This window comes from Oncorhynchus clarkii, chromosome 10 (assembly GCF_045791955.1).
Source record: "Oncorhynchus clarkii lewisi isolate Uvic-CL-2024 chromosome 10, UVic_Ocla_1.0, whole genome shotgun sequence".
Lineage (NCBI taxonomy): Eukaryota > Metazoa > Chordata > Actinopteri > Salmoniformes > Salmonidae > Oncorhynchus > Oncorhynchus clarkii.
In genome coordinates this window covers 61,608,995-61,625,097 of record NC_092156.1, presented here as the reverse complement: position 1 = coordinate 61,625,097, position 16,103 = coordinate 61,608,995, and the positions used below count along the sequence as shown (strand labels likewise).

Here is a 16,103-nt window from a genome sequence, read left to right as displayed (position 1 = left end):
ATGTAAACGTCTGACCCATGGGAATTGTGATACAGTGAAATAATCTGTCTGTAAACAATTGTTGCACAAAGTAGATGTCCTAACCGACTTGCCAAAACTATAGTTTGTAAACAAGTTTTAATGACTCCAATCTAAGTGTATGTACACTTGACTTCAACTGTATGTAAGATTATGGAGACTTACTTCCTGGAGAACAGGGGGTTAATATTGCCACATCAGAGTGGGTTCAGGAAGGGGAACTATGGACCCAGTGCTCTGCTTAGAAGCAGAGGTCAGGAAGGCCCAGGTCAATAAGGAGACTGTTGTAGCTGTCTTGTTTGATGTGGATGGCATATGATATGCTAATCAAGCTTGACCTTATTGGTGTAGGAAGTAGAACGTTCAACTGTTTGGAAGGTCTATCCAGGTGAGGGTGGGGCAGCTACTTGGTGGATAATGGTAAACCACAGGGGAGCGTGATTAGTTGGGATGCACCGACATTACAATTTTGGCCGATAGCTGATATTTTCCTTACCCAAAAAAAACAATACCGATAACCGATATTTACAATTTTAGCGGCCTTTAAGCTTTCTAGTACATTTAAATAGTTTAAACACACACTAAAAAGTTATTCTGTTGGCATTTACGTATGTCCCCATTACCAGTAAAACATAATCAAAACCTATTTCTTTCACTTACTTGCTGTGCGGTTTTGATGTTCATTTATTCAGTCTTAACCAGGATTTCATCATACATGTCAAGCAGTGAAGTTTCAGCTCTCTTTGTCCGTGGCCTCTCTTCCTCCGTGCGCACTGTCACTGTTTCTATCTTGTCCAGCTGTGTCTGTAACATTTCACATAAACCCTGCTGCTTGTCTGCATCGAAGTAGCGGTCCTTGCATCGAGCATGGTGGCGAAACAGTAAAGACGCTCAGAGAGAATTCCAACGAATCGCTTGTTCACAGCCTTTTGCAAGTTTTAACCCCGCGGTCTGTGTCGGCAGTTTCGTTGAGCAGGCGTTTCAATGCAGTGACAGAGGGTATCACGTCTGCTGCAGACGCTGTTGATTAGCTTATTTCTCGAGTCAGTTCGAATGTAGCTAGGAGTGTGTTCATGTTTCCAAGTTTCCAAGTTTCAAACATGTTCTCAAATGCCATTGAAATGGCAGCAGTGGTATGAGAACCAGCACATTCTTGAGCATGTAATACGGCTTTCCTCAGTACGAAATTCTCGTTGACCCACTGCGCTGTCAGACTCAGCATGTTCACTGGGCTGACTGCGGCTGGTCCAAATTTCAGTCGTGAAACTAATAGCAGTGACGCCCATAGCAAGTAGCTTATGAATGTGCGTTTCAACAATACTCTGTTACTCCGGTAGGGTAACATCTGAAAAATAGCACATACTTGGTAGTGTGTACCGGGGCTTGAGTTGCTCGACCAGTCGACGAAAGCCCAAAATCATCCACGACATTGTTAAGGGCAATGAATTCCAATATCTTGGCGATAATGGATTTCGCCTTTGAGTTGTCTCGCTGAAATGTATTTTTTTGTGGCGTCATTACGTCATCTACCTACATTATATAGGTGTGCACGTCAGCTTTGACATTGGTTTTGCACTTCAGCGTTAAACTAGACACCGGGCTGATGCCGATGTTGGCATTTTTAGCTAATATCGTCCGATTCTGATATGCTTACCAATTTATGTTGTGCATCCCTAGTGATTTGTCATCTTTTGTTCTCAATCAATATCAATTATGTTTACTCTCAGGTACAGCTGGATATTGGAAGGTCTTTATTTGCAGATGATGGGGCCTAATGGAAGAAATGTACCATTCACAGTCAGGATGTACAGGAAGCAGTCGATGAGGTGGTCATTAAAGTAGGGATTCAGATTCTCTGTAGAGAAGTCAGACAGTGTTCTTTACCATGAGGAAGGTGGGAGATGAGGTACGTCTGAGGTTGTATGGGAGAAACTTGGAGAGACTGGGGGCCTTCAGGTTCCTAGGGATGTACTTTGACATAAGGCTGACCTGGGTAGAACACATTGAGAGAGTGGTGGGAAAATTCTATAGGTTCTGAATGTGATGCGCAGTCTGTAGCTTATGGTTCAGATGCCAGGATATCACTGGAAAGATTAGATGTCATACAGACGCAAGGACTCAGAATATGAAGCCTGACAGAGTAGTGGTGTGCGCTGTCTCATTTCATCAGTACTGATAAGCCTGCAGTCCTTTAGCTCACGCAGCACCAGATAAAACCTGCTGTATGAGGTACTACAAACCCATCTATCTTCTATATACAGAGGGAAAAAATCGAATCAAATTTGATTTGTCACATGCTTTGTTAAGAATAGGTGTCGACCAACAGTGAAATGCTTACTTCCGGGTCCTTTTCCAACAATGCAAAGTTAAGATACAAAAATACAAAGTGACACAAAGAATAAATACACAGTAAATAACAATACAGAGTAAAAATAACATGGATATATACGGGGAGTACAAGTACTTAGTCAGTGCAAGAGAATTAGCACCAAAAAGGGTCAATGCGGGTAGTAAAGGTAGCCATTTGATTAGCTATTTAGCAGTCTTATGGCTTGGGGTTATAAGCTTGTTGGTCCCAGACTTGCTGCACTGGTACTGCTTGCCGTGCGGTAGCAGAGAGAACAGTGTATGACTTGGGTGACTGGAGTCTTTGAACCTTTTTTGGGCCTTCCTCTGACACTGCCTGGTATGGAGGTCCTGGATGGCAGGGAGCTTGGCCCCAGTGATGTACTGGGCCGTACTCACCACCCTCTGTAGTGCCTTGCGGTCAGGTGCCTTGCAGTTGCCGTACCAAGCCGTGTGCATCCAGTCAAGATGCTCTCAAAAAGTTGGGGACTGGAGAACAGCAGCATGAGAAAGATGATAGGAGGCCACCTTAAATAGACATAGGTTGGGACACAACCGGCTGAATAATTAATAATTAATAAATTACATATCATAGGAAAATATCCACCAGGAAGGTGTGATTATTGCCAGGAAATATAAACAGTAGAACATGTGTTGATATAGTGCGGGCAGTATAAGCGGAAGAGAGATATGAGCATCTGTATTTTATTTAAAAATATATATTTTACTGTTATTTTACCAGGTAAGTTGACTGAGATGAGAGAGAATGGGATACAGGAATTTAGTGTAATGAGTCCATTGAGTAGAATATGAACATATACAGTATCCGTTTTTTTGTTGTATTTTTTACAAGATAAACGGGGCAGGCAGGCATTATTATGTTTCTCCCGGTCTCTGGCCCACACTCCACTCCAGCACAGTAGTAGGTGGCAGTAATGCACTAACAACATAGGATGCCAACTGCCCAAAAATACCACCGAAGAAGTAAACGGACGCGAACAGTGACCAAGAACAATTACCACTTTAGCGTTTTTATTGTTGTATTTAGACGTTTATTAACACACTGGAACTCAAAATATGCCGATTTTTACTTCACGGCATCACATAATTACCTCAGGTAGTCTGTAATTCGTGTTGGAAACAGGACTTGGTTCATATACCTATGTTATCTAGGTAACGCTTGCTAGCTGCTAACAATGGCTGACTGTATGGTTTTTCACACTCAAATAGCCTCCATTATGGAGGTGCTAGCGAATGCAGCCGTGGCAGAGATCTGTAAATTAGTAGACGACGACTATGCAGTGTTTCGTTTAGAAGTTACTCAAAGCCAGAAAGAAAACAGGGGATTGCGGAGGAAACTACAGCTACTGGAACTGAAGGTGGCACGGGAGCGCGCAGAGAGGACAATACGAGAGCGCGTCGTCGCCAGTCGTCCCAGTAGTGTCAAGATCCTCGACCGATACAGAGGAATGGCAAGAGGTACATTTTGCAGAAGGTTGAGGGGCTTGGCGAATTTGTTCAAATGTGTTATCCATAATTGTGTCTTGGTCAGTGTTTGGCTAGTGTGCAATAATTCCCTTGATTACTTCGCTGTCTTGTACAATGTTTTATTTATTTTACCTTTATTTTACCAGGTAGGTCAATAAAGAACAAATTCTTCTTGCACAAAGACACTGTCATATTCTAAACAGATACTTTGAATTACTGAATGTCCTATTGTCATACTCAATTAAAAGCATGTGATGCATGGAACATAATCAATCAATAAATGGCATATAAAGAAGTTATGACAAGTGCTACCTTACATCCTTGCCAATTGTAGACAGTGTCAAGTGTACAATATAGTATTGAGCATTGACAGTTGGTGACTTAACCACTCCCTTTCCCCCAATCACTCCCTCAGGTGAAGGACATCTCACTGGGGGCCACAGGAGCTTTGTGAAACCAGCGGGACACAACGCGTGGATAGATGACCAACCTATAGCTATAGATGAGGGGAGTGGAACCTCAACCCAGCATGTTATTGTGATAGAGGTTAGTGTCTTAATGTAACATAAAAAATTACAATACATTTAAATGTGTCCTGTTTTATTTCAGAAACACTCCCCTCAGCTATTCATATGCTTACATGTACATCCTTATTTATATGCCATAGGGGAGCTTGTGAGACTTAGATTTTAGTCATTTAGCAGACACTCTTATCCAGAGCGACTTCAAATCAAACTTTTTGTCACATCCCCCAAATACAACAAGTGTAGACCTTACTGTGAAATGCTTACTTACAAGCCCTTAACCAACACTGCATTTCAAGAAGAGTTAAGAAAATATTTACCAAATAAACTAAAGTAAAAAATAATACAAATTAACACAACAATAACGAGGCTATATACAGGGTGTACCGAGTCAGTGTGCGGGGATACAGGTTAGTTGAGGTAATTTGTACATGTAGGTAGAGGTGAAGTGACTATGCATAGATATTAAACAGCGAGTAGCAGCAGTGTACAAAACAAATGTGCGGGGGGTCAATGTAAATAGTCCAGGTAGCTATTTGATTAATTGTTAAGCAGTCTTATGACTTAGGGGTAGAAGCTGTTAACCTTTCTGGCGCAGGCGTTCCGCTAGCGACCCACCTCGACAACATCCGGTGAAATTCAAATGACAGAAATATAAATATTTAACATTCATGAAAATACAAGTGTGATACATCAAAATAGAGCTTAACTTGTTAATCCAGCCGCTGTGTCAGATTTCAAAAAGACTTTACCACGAAAGCACACCATGCGATTATCTGAGGACAGCGCCCCGCATACAAAAGCATGAAAAACATTTTTCAACCAGGCAGGTGCGCCACGAAAGTCAGAAATAGCGATATAATAAATGCCTTACCTTTGATGATCTTCTTCTGTTGGCACTCCAAAAGGTCCCAGCTACATCACAAATTGTCCTTTTGTTCAATAATGTCCTTCTTTATATCCCCAAAAACTCAGTTTAGCTGGCGCGCTTCGTGCAATAATTCACCGGTCTTGCTCATATCGGCTACCAAGAGCGTTATCACACAGTCATCCAGAACAGCTGGTGCTAGGACCAAAAGGCTCCTTAACAGCTTTAGTGTTGCTTGCCTCGAAGCCAGCATAAAAGGCATTTACCTCGTCTGCTAGGCTTGCGTCAGGAGCAATTAGAGTTCAACACCTTGCTCGGGGATTCGAACCAGCAACTTTTCAGTTACTTAATCAACACTCTTAACCACTAAGCTACCTGCCGCCCCCAGACTTCCCTACGACATTGTTATGCAAACCTATTATGTATCGATAATAACCTCCTCTCTTCTTGTGTCAGTCTGCAGATGCAGAGGCTGCAGGTCCTGGGGTCAATCAGGAGGGGACTGAAGGAAAGGACTCAAGACACAGAGACATCCAGACTGGAGCGCTCCCTGTAGCCACGGAGGACCGCGCCGCCACGCCCCGGCCCAGGACCTCCCGCAGCATCACGGAGGTCAGTAGAACGCTGAACGCCATCCTCAAGCCAGAGACCGACACAGAGACTAACTGTAACACACAGGCTTTTACACACACGATCTGACCCAGTTAGACTGGGGCCACTGGGCTGTCCTCCTGCTCCCGGCTCAGAGTATTTACTTTACAGTAACCCGAGGACTGTTCCTTCCCATCGGGACTCGGGTGACGCGTTAGGGACTGGCAACGATCCGTATTGTTCTTACACTACAGAGATGGACCCTGGCAACATGCCCTTGGGTTTAGAGACACAGACTGATCTGTCTAGAGGGGACTGGAACCAGTACAGTAGTAGTGTATACTCCGAAGGGTGCCTAGATAAGAAAAGTGAGGTTATAGACTGTGGTGACTGTGAAAATGGAGGGCGACGCTCCTCTGACATGGAATGTCGACGAGAATCACTGAGGAGAAGAACACTCAGACAGATTTCTTAGATTATAGGGAAAGCTTAGATACAAATCCAAATGTCCCCACCTACTCAGGGATCAGGGATCACGACCCAGTGTCCACATTGATGGGACCTTCCAATTCACAGGGCCACATACTTTTCAATCAGGTATTGAAATCAAACGACAGGACGAGACCCTACACTCGGGGAGGGGGAAAAACATTCAGTCAATAGTTAAGAGACGCGGGCGGTTCTTCTGCATGTTCTGTAACAAAGGCTTCAGCTGCCCCCCGTTCGCCTGTATGCTAAACTCTCCTACCTTCATCTACACTGATTGAAGTGGATTCAAAGTTGACATCAATAAGGGATCATAGCTTTCACCTGGTCAGTCTATGTCATGTGAAAAGCAGGTGTTAAGGTTTTTATACTCATTGTACATCACATCTGATGTCACCCTATTCTGCATACACCCAACAGCGCTTTATAACCAATATACACTTACTAAATATAGCTTTACATACCTAACAAACACCTACTGTACACGTCAAAACAGTTTAGTCTGGTTTGGCTTTTGCTGATTCATATTTGCATTTTAACAGATGCTCTTATCCAGAGCGACTTACAGTAGTGAGTGTGCATACATTTGATCAGTTATCAGTTGTAGCCTTCATCTGCCTTTCCAGCCGTTTGGGAGATGGGACACCTTTATCCGCCTGGTCAGCCGTTTAGGAGTTGTGGCTTTGAAATTGGGAGTTGTCCATCTCCAAGACTGGCTGCCCGCCAGGGTTTGAGAGCGCATTCTACCCAACATTTTCCCATAACACTGATTTACCCACAACATCATATTTATATCCGCTGTGATGGCATTAACAATGATGACGTCATTCTGTAAATACAGTCTAGGATGGGTAAACACCATGCTGAAAGTGTTTATTATGTGTGTACGTACCTGAGGGAGTGTATGTCTGTGTAATCTGTATAATCTGTCTCTTCCAGGAGGAGGAGGGTCCAGAGGTGCTGCTGGTCAAGGAGGAGGGGAGTGAGGAGGGTCTGGGGAACCCTGAGGGGAACATGGTCATGGAGGACAACCAAACTACACCTCCTCTTAAACCCACAGAGGAACCAGTTGAGCAGCACAGGAACACACACTGTATCACTGAGGTGAGCCCTCTGTAAACTACTGTCTGAATGGTATTAGGTCAAGGCCCATATCCAGAAAGCCGCAAGAGTAGGTGCGCTGATCTAGGATATCAACTTATTCATTATGATCTAAAAGGCAAAACTGATCCTAGAACAGCACTCTGAGACTCTTTGTGGATACTGACCCAGGTCTTGATTCATTTTGTCTTAAGTGTGGGACCATGCCTTTTGAATGATCAAACCATTAAAGAGTCAAGTAATCAAATCAACTAACATATTTACACAATACTCATAGCAATCCCTCTTTGCCCAATGACAAGATGCTCCATAGCAGGGTGCTCATATCAGATGTCTTGATTTAACATCCTCTCGCTCTGTATTTCTTACAGTCAGTAGACATGGAGGATGGGAAGCCTGATCTGCTGCTAGTCAAAGAGGAGACAATAGAGGATGGACCAGAGAGCATGGATCTGCTGAGTGGACTAAAGATGGGGGAGCAAGGTAAGAGAGAAATACATATAGCCTACATACAGTAATAGATCTTCAGTGAGACTAGTGATGCACCTGGCTATTATTAAGTGTTCACAGCTAATCTCTCCGAAGACACTGGGGCAGCCCATTCCTTCATTTTGGATTGGTGTCTTGCCTTTGTCTGACACTTCAGCAACTGGTTACAGTTTGTTGGTTCTGTTGTCGTTGGAGTGAGGCCTAGCCTACCGGTGAAGTGGGTCTCATTAATTTTTTGGAAACGATTTTGCTGGAGGGAAGGTTTTGCCAAATCCTGTCGTAAGGAACCCGATGGGTTATCAGAAAATGACCCAGCGTGTGCCGTTACACGTGCTATGTCTAAGAAAGTCGTCGGGAGCAAGGCTAGAGGATGTCAGCAATCCCACAATGGTCAATCTGTCCGAGATGTTTATGGGTGATCCTGATTTCACTAAACCTCCTGAGTTGACCTCTCCTTTGAAAACCTCAAAGATGAGCGAGTTTGCAGGACCACTGAAGGAAGAGGGGGTCCCTACAGTTGATACTTTGATGATGTATAGGAGGAAGCAGTTGGTTGCTGAACAGAGTAAAGATGTTTCCCTCTCCCCTCTTTTTGCTGAGATACGTCCAGAGCAGGAGCTTGAAGTTTGTGTGGCTTACTTTGACAGAGATAGTGTTCTAATGAGGAAATTGAGTTCTTGCGCCACTTTTGGCCAGTACGATTGGCCCAGTGTTTCTCAAGTTGTCGTTCCAGTTACGCTTCGACAAGAGATACTGAGGTTGGTCATGATGGTAGTATGACAGGCCATCTTGGGGGTCAACAAGACGTATGAAAATATCTTGCATAACTTCTTCTGGCCTGGTCTAAAACAGGACTTTGTGTCTTAAAGTAAATCCTGTTATGTTTGCCAGAGGATGGGTCAACTGAACCAAGCTGTGCCGTTTGCACCTTTACTGCCTATTCCTGCTTTTGATTTGGTATTTGGTATTTCATTAGGATCCCCATTAGATGTTGCAAAAGCAGCAGCTACTCTTCCTGGGGTCCACACAAAACATGAAACAATACAGAACATTAATAGACAAGAACAGCTCAAGGATAGAACTACATACATTTTTTTTAAAGGCACATGTAGCCTACATATCAATGCATACACACAAACTATCTAAGTCAAATAGGGGAGAGGCATGGTGCTGTGAGGTGTTGCTTTATCTGTTTTTTGAAACCAGGTTTGCTGTTTATTTGATTATATGAGATGTAATGGAGTTCCATGCAATACTGTCCGCTTTCTTGAATTTGTTCTGGATTTGGGGACTGTGAAAATACCCCTGGTGGCATAAGTGTGTGTGAGAGCTGTGTGTAAATTGACTATGCAAACAATTTGGGATTTAACACATTAATGTCACTTGTAAAAAATAAGTGATGCAGTCACTCCTCAACTCTTAGCCAAGAGAGACTGGCACGCATAGTATTTATATCAGCCCTCTGATTACAATGAAGAGCAAGACGTGCCACTCTGTTCTGGGCCAGCTGCAGCTTAACAATGTCTTTCCTTGCTGCACTGGACACATGACTGGACCATAATCAAAATTAGACTAAACTAGAGCTTGCTTTTTGGAGTGTGGCGTCCAAAAAGCAGAGCGTCTCTTTATTACGGGCAGACCTCTCCCCATCTTTACAACCATTGAATCTATATGTTTTGACCATGACAGTTTACAATCTAAGGTAACGCCAAGTAATTGAGTCTCCTCAACTTGTTCAACAGCCACACTATTCATTACCAGATTCAGCTGAAGTTTAGAACTTAGGGAATTATTTGTACCAGATACAATGCTCTTAGTTTTGGAGATGTTCAGGATCAGTTTAATACTGGCCAACCATTCCAAAACAGACTGCAACTCTTTAAGGGTTTCAGTGATTTCATTAGCTGTGGTTGCTGTGTATATGGTTGAATCATCAGCATACATGGACACGCATGCTTTGTTTAATGCCAGTGGCAGGTCCTTGGTAAAAATAGAAAAGAGTAGAGAGCTGCCCTGTGGTACGCCACACTTTACATGTTTGACATTAGAGAAGCTTCCATTAAAGAATACCTTTTGATTCTATTTGATATATAACCATAACACACACGTTTTTTCAACAACTGGTTGTGGTCAATAATATCAAAGGCTGCACTGAAGTCTAACAGTACAGCTCCCACAATATTTGTATTATGAATTTCTTTCACCCAATCATCAGTCATTTGTGTCAGTGCAGTACATGTTGAGTGCCCTTCTCTATAAGCATGCTGAAAGTCTGTTGTTAATTTGTTTACAGAGAAGTAGCATTAACAGTTTACTAAGAGCTGGCAGCAAGCTTTTTGGTCTGCTGTTTTTTTTTGGTATGCTGGCTTCCCTCCAGGCCTGAGGACAAAGACTTTCCTCTAGGCCCAGGTTAAAGATATGACTGATATGAGTGGCTATAGAGTCAGCTACAAATCCTCAGTAGCTTTCCATCTAAATTGTCAATGCCAGGAGATTTGTCACTATTGATTGATAACAATTTTTCCACCTCTCCCACACTAACTTTACAGAATTCAAACTGCAGTGCTTTTCTTTCATTATTTGTTTTTTTTTTATGCATGAATACGATGGCTCACTGTTCATTGTTGGCATTTCCCGCCTAAGTTTGCCCAATTTGACAATGAAGTAATCATTCAAATAATTGGCGACATCAAATGGTTTTGTGATGAATAAGCCATCTGATTCGATGAAAGATGGAGTTGAATTTCTGCCCGTAATTTTCCATCATTCTTTATATTATTGATCTTGGCTTCATAATACAGTTTCTTCTTCTGTTGTATACATAATTTCTCAATTTGCAGTAAGTCAGATGTGCAGCCAGATTTATTAGCCACTCCTTTTGCCTTGTTTTTCAATTCCTCATCAATCCATGGAGCCTTAACAGTTCTAACAGTCAGTTTCTTGACAGGTGCATGTTTCATTACGCTTTTTTGCCGACATTTACTGACATCGGCCATATTCAACGGGTGTTGTACACTTTAGCTTAACAAAATAAAGTCCCAGTATTTAAAGATGACCGCAATATACACTAATGCTGAAAACGTAAAAAATCTTAGCATAAACCATAAGTCATTTTGACCCCAGAACTGGTTTATAGACTCAATACATTAAAGACTTTAACGGGTACGTGGGACGCTAGCGTCCCACCTGGCCAACATCCAGTGAAATTGCAGAGTGCCAAATTCAAAAACAGAAATACTCATTATAAAAATGTATAAAACATACAAGTGTTATACATCGGTTTAAATATGAATAGCGATAAAATTAATCACTTACCTTTGATGATCTTCATATGGTTGCATTCACAAGACTTCCATTTACTCAATAAATCTTTGTTTTGTTTGATAAAGTCCCTGTTTATATCCAAAAACTTTAGCAGTAATCCACATGCGCAGACGCAGTCACAACAGGCAAATGAAAAATCCAAATAGTACCAGTAAAGTTCGTAGAAACATGTCAAACGATGTTTATAATCAATCCTCAGGTTGTTTTTAGCCTAAATAATTGCTAATATTTCAACTGGACAATAACGTCATCAATATAAAAGGTAAACAAAAAAGGCGTGCTCTCAGTCGTGCACATGAAAAACCTCTGGGACACTGTAGGGTCCACTCATTCAGAGTGGTCTTACTCGCTCATTTTTCAGAATACAAGCCTGAAACAATTTCTAAAGACTGTTGACATCTAGTGGAAGCCATAGGAAGTGCAATTTGAGTCCTAAGTCAATGGATACTGTAATGGCATTCAATAGAAAACAACAAACATAAAAACAATTATCAGGATTCAATACTGTTATACTCACAGACAATATTTGAACAGTTTTGGAAACTTTAGTGTGTTCTATCCAAATCTACCAATTATATGCATATCCTAGCTTCTAGGCCTGAGTAGCAGGAAGTTTACTTTGGGCACCTGCTACATTCAAAGATAATCAACCTACAGCACTACACTAAACTTCACTTACTTGTGGTATTGTTGTGTCTCTGACTGATTAAATTATATGACAGGCTATTCTATCAAATCGATTACCTAACGTTTGATTGATTACGTGATTGAATTAAACCATGCAACAATGAACTTGTTAATAACCTGGGGCACCACAGAAGGGTGTTTATAGAGCTGCTGTCTTCCGAATAAACTCTTAGATGTTTTATGTCAATAGCGGTCCATTATTAATCGTCACCTTATTCAGTCTTATCTGAACGTTGTAAAATTCCTAGTTATCTTCACAAACCCTGGCTAGCAAGTTTAATCGGCAATACAAAAATTGGCTTGATTTATTTATTAACTAAATACCTAAATAATCACACAGAAATACTTTACACAGGATGGATCATACATCTATTACTAATCATGTCATAAAAGAAAAAGTCCCTAGCGGATGAAACCAATATAATGGCTGGTTACGCAAAGAAAAGGGGTTGGGTTTGAATCAAAGATAGGGAAGACTGAGGGACAAAGGGGATTGGGTCTCTGTCGGACCTTGATAAGCTATGCTACCGTAAATACAGAATCTTATGCATTCTAAAAACCGCCTATTCGGAAAAGGAAAATGCAAGATATAAACACTCAGCAAAGAAAGAAACGTCCCTTTTTCAGGATCCTGTCTTTCAAAGATAATTCATAAAAATCCAAATAACTTCACAGATCTTCATTGTAAAGGGTGTAAACACTGTTTCCCATGCTTGTTCAATGAACCATAAACAATTAATGAACATGCACCCGTGGAACCGTCATTAAGACACAAACAGCTTACAGACGGTAGGAAATTAAGGTCACAGTTATAAAAACTTAGGACACTAAACAGGCCTTTCTACTGACTCTGACAAACACCAAAAGAAAGATGCCCACTGCTCATCTGCGGGAACATGCCTTAGGCATGCTGCAAGGAGGCATGAGGCACCAGTCCTCACGCCTCACTAAAATTACATTTAATCTTTTCACAAATAGTTTCATATTTAAACATTTTAAATTGCACAACAATTCCATGTGAACCTGATAACTAGAATGTGTGGCCTTTCCAAGATACAATTTATGTCGTCCTATCATCAGATATAATCCCCACACAACAACTGACCTGACATCATATTCTTTAAGTACCAACGGACACTTTCAACTGGTTGGATTACACAAATATTGTACCTTTCCCCAACCTTTTGATGTTACCATATTCTCTCTATGTTAACAAAGGGCTTTCCAAGGGTCCATTCTGTAGGGTGGAGGGAAAAGGGGAAAGGTATTTATGGGGGTCATAAACCTCATACCACATGGCAACGTCATGACAATATTGAGATATAAACTTGGTAATGCTTTCACTGATTGCACATAAAGCAGCATTTCCCCAAGGATTTATTTTCAGCAGTGGTGGAAAGTTAGTGCGGGTGGGTCGTTTCTGTGGCCAGCGGTGCCATCTACGATCAAACATTTTAGAGGACCTCCTCTTGACCGCAGAGACCAATTTTGTTGCTTTAAAGCAAATTTTCCAATACACATTTTGCATTGGAGCAGAGATAACATTATACAGTTTTAAAGCTAGTTTCCTGCCATTCTACAATTTGTCATTGCTGCTCGCAGCAGTTTACATACAAAAACACACAATGTATGAACCTGACCAGGTAATATCCCCCAAAAAGTTCTCTGCCATTTTTGTAACCTCTTCCTGCAGGTGATTGGCTGGAGGCTAACAGAGGAGACTGGACAGCCATTTTGAATTCCCAGACCGGTGGAGCCAAGGGCTTACTGGACAACATCACTGAGCAGGCCAGGACCAGAGGTGACAAAGTGGAGGTCAGTGGCTAGGACAGCGTCCTTAACTCGGGGCTGCGGAACAACACTGTTAAAAACAACCAGAAACAGATAGTTGAACTTACTCTCCACAACAGACTGACTGAGCCCTGGGCTAGGCGTATATTTGGTCTGCGGGTACAGGGAGGTGTCTGTATGAGAGACAGTCTCAGACGAAAGAATGTTGCGAACGACAGAGCAGCGGAAGGATTTAGAGTCGTCAGGCTAGGGCTGAACTGTGGTTACCATTTTATAATGTCATGTTTCTGTGTGTAGAGCAAATGGGTTCTTACATAAACCTATATGCTTTTCTGTTGAATTTGTGTTTACAGTCTGCTGTCCATGAGAGCCTGCTGTCATCCGGTATTGCTGGTGGGAGAGACTGGGCCTCTGAGGTGGCTAGTCACAAAGCCTGGCCCCGGATAAGAACCCTGGATCAGCAGCCTTCGCTCTTCCTTCCCGAGTCGGAACCAGGACCCAACTACGAGGGACAGAGACTCCACCACCACACAGAACACAACCAGTGGACAGGTGGACTGAACAACCTCAGTCCTGGTGGTCATCAGAGAGACAGAGGCTCCAGTCGGGGATCCAGTCTGCAGCCCAGACCCTTCTCTTCACAGTCTCAGTGCAGGGATGTAGCAGGGCCTGGGGCTGATAGAGATAGACCCTCCTGTTCCTATGATACAAACACCACAGTATCCATGATAAACAGTGCAGGTCTTCCTGGGCTTCAGCCTTCACAGAGAGTGGTGGGAGACCCCCCTGGTAGGAGTCTAACAGGAAGTCTTTCCTCTCCATCAGGATCTCGTCTAATGCCTGGTGAATGGGTTCATAGAAGGTCTGGGTCTAGCCTTCCTCATTTAACTCATAGTTACCCTAGCAATACAGACAGAGTCAGGATGGGTGTTCAGCACAAGCGCTTCCTAGCCTCTAACACAGCACAAAATCCCAACAACACCCAAACAATGGCTAGAGGTCAAGGAGGGAGCTCAAAGACTAACCACCTGAGGCTGGCTCCTGCTTCTACCTCCTCTGGTGTCATTGGGAGGCCGAGCATTAGGACTGACGCCGACAAGCCGTACACCTGCCCAACGTGTGGGAGGCGCTTTGCTAAAGCGAGCTATGTGAAGATGCACCAGACCGTTCACACCAAGGAGAAGCCCTTCAAGTGCAAACTATGTTACAAGAGCTTCTCCTTCCTGACTAACCTTATCAGACATAGGAGTGTCCACAATGGGGAAAAATCATAGCAGTGTGGCCTGAGATGTACACTGGGGGTGTCAGGGTGACATATTATAGTTATGTGAAGTGTCTTTGGGTAAGAGAGTAATTAACCACATACCCCTCATTAACCATTTGTTAACTTGTCTTTTGAAACAGGCTTGTGTAAACTGTTTTTAGAGAGAGAGTAAACCTGGGCTAGAACAAGGATAGTTGAATATTTACCTTACTGAGGTGATGTAGATGGAATAAAGTAATTGTATTTTCTACTGTGTTCTTGATAACACACTGTTCCTCATAAACAAATCTGCTCTGAGCTTGAAAGATGGTGATCATGAAGGAGATTTGATGTGTAATGTAATAAGCAATGGCGTATTTGAAAAGAACAGCATGCATACCCTTTTCATTTAACCACATCCTTTGAGCTATGAAGCCAACCATTAAGTATGAGGCGTTATACGTGCCTATTCCTTGATTGTAATATTCAACCGATAATGCAATGCCACAATAGTGATTATTGGAAGAATTGAACCGCTCATGCAACGAGAACCGGAAGCACCGACTGCTAGCAGAGTGGATGATTGTAAGTAGAAACTTCAGTGCAAACTTGTTTGGAAGACTGTTGTGGGGGGCGCAGACTGCTATAGAAGGTTGACTGGAAGATGGCTACAGATTGTTAAACCAAATAGATAATGTGATTGAACCAAAGATTTTTGGTATCCATTACTGGGAGTTACAGGTTAGGTACTGTTTGGTGTAGCACAGAATATTTTCTACCAACCCTAACTTCAAATTGTATTGGTCACATACACATATTTTGCGGGTGTAGCTAAATACTTATGTTCCTAGTTCCAACAGTGCAGTAGTATCTAAAAATGATTCACAACAATACACATAAATCTTAAAGTAAAAGAATGGAATTAAGAAATAAATATTAGATCGAGAAATGTCGGAGTGGCATTGACTAAAATACAGTAGAATATAATACAGTATATACATGTGAGATGAATAAAGCCGTATTTAAACATTATTAAAGTGACTAGTGTCCCATTATTAAAGTTGCCAGTGATTCCAAGTCTGTATATAAGGCAGCAGCCTCTAAGGTGCAGGGTTGTGGAAGCCGGCTAGTGATGGAAATTTAACAG

At 42.2% G+C, this 16,103-nt stretch overlaps 1 protein-coding gene across 2 annotated transcripts; it reads left to right on the top strand.

Annotated features, from left to right (window-relative positions):
* The first annotated feature begins 3,146 nt into the window (after positions 1 to 3,146).
* On the top strand, positions 3,147 to 15,988 carry LOC139418924 (uncharacterized). 2 transcript variants are annotated; one of them, XM_071168711.1, is made up of 8 exons: positions 3,147 to 3,843; positions 4,268 to 4,398; positions 5,701 to 5,856; positions 7,261 to 7,425; positions 7,794 to 7,905; positions 13,616 to 13,737; positions 14,067 to 15,003; positions 15,061 to 15,966. In XM_071168711.1, exons 1-7 carry the CDS (start codon positions 3,561 to 3,563, stop codon positions 14,985 to 14,987), a joined length of 1,890 nt encoding a protein of 629 aa, XP_071024812.1. In that variant the 5' UTR covers positions 3,147 to 3,560; the 3' UTR covers positions 14,988 to 15,003; positions 15,061 to 15,966. The 2 variants fall into 2 exon arrangements, with proteins under 2 accessions (XP_071024812.1, XP_071024810.1); XM_071168709.1 differs by having other exon boundaries at positions 14,067 to 15,988.
* Positions 15,989 to 16,103: the final 115 nt, after the last annotated feature.

Coding starts and splice junctions, on each gene's coding strand:
- LOC139418924 (XM_071168709.1), top strand. CDS start 3,561: ATGGCTGACTGTATGGTTTTTCACACTCAAATAGCCTCCATTATGGAG. Junction 7,906..13,615: donor ACTAAAGATGGGGGAGCAAG/GTAAGAGAGAAA, acceptor CTCTTCCTGCAG/GTGATTGGCTGGAGGCTAAC. Junction 13,738..14,066: donor CCAGAGGTGACAAAGTGGAG/GTCAGTGGCTAG, acceptor TTGTGTTTACAG/TCTGCTGTCCATGAGAGCCT.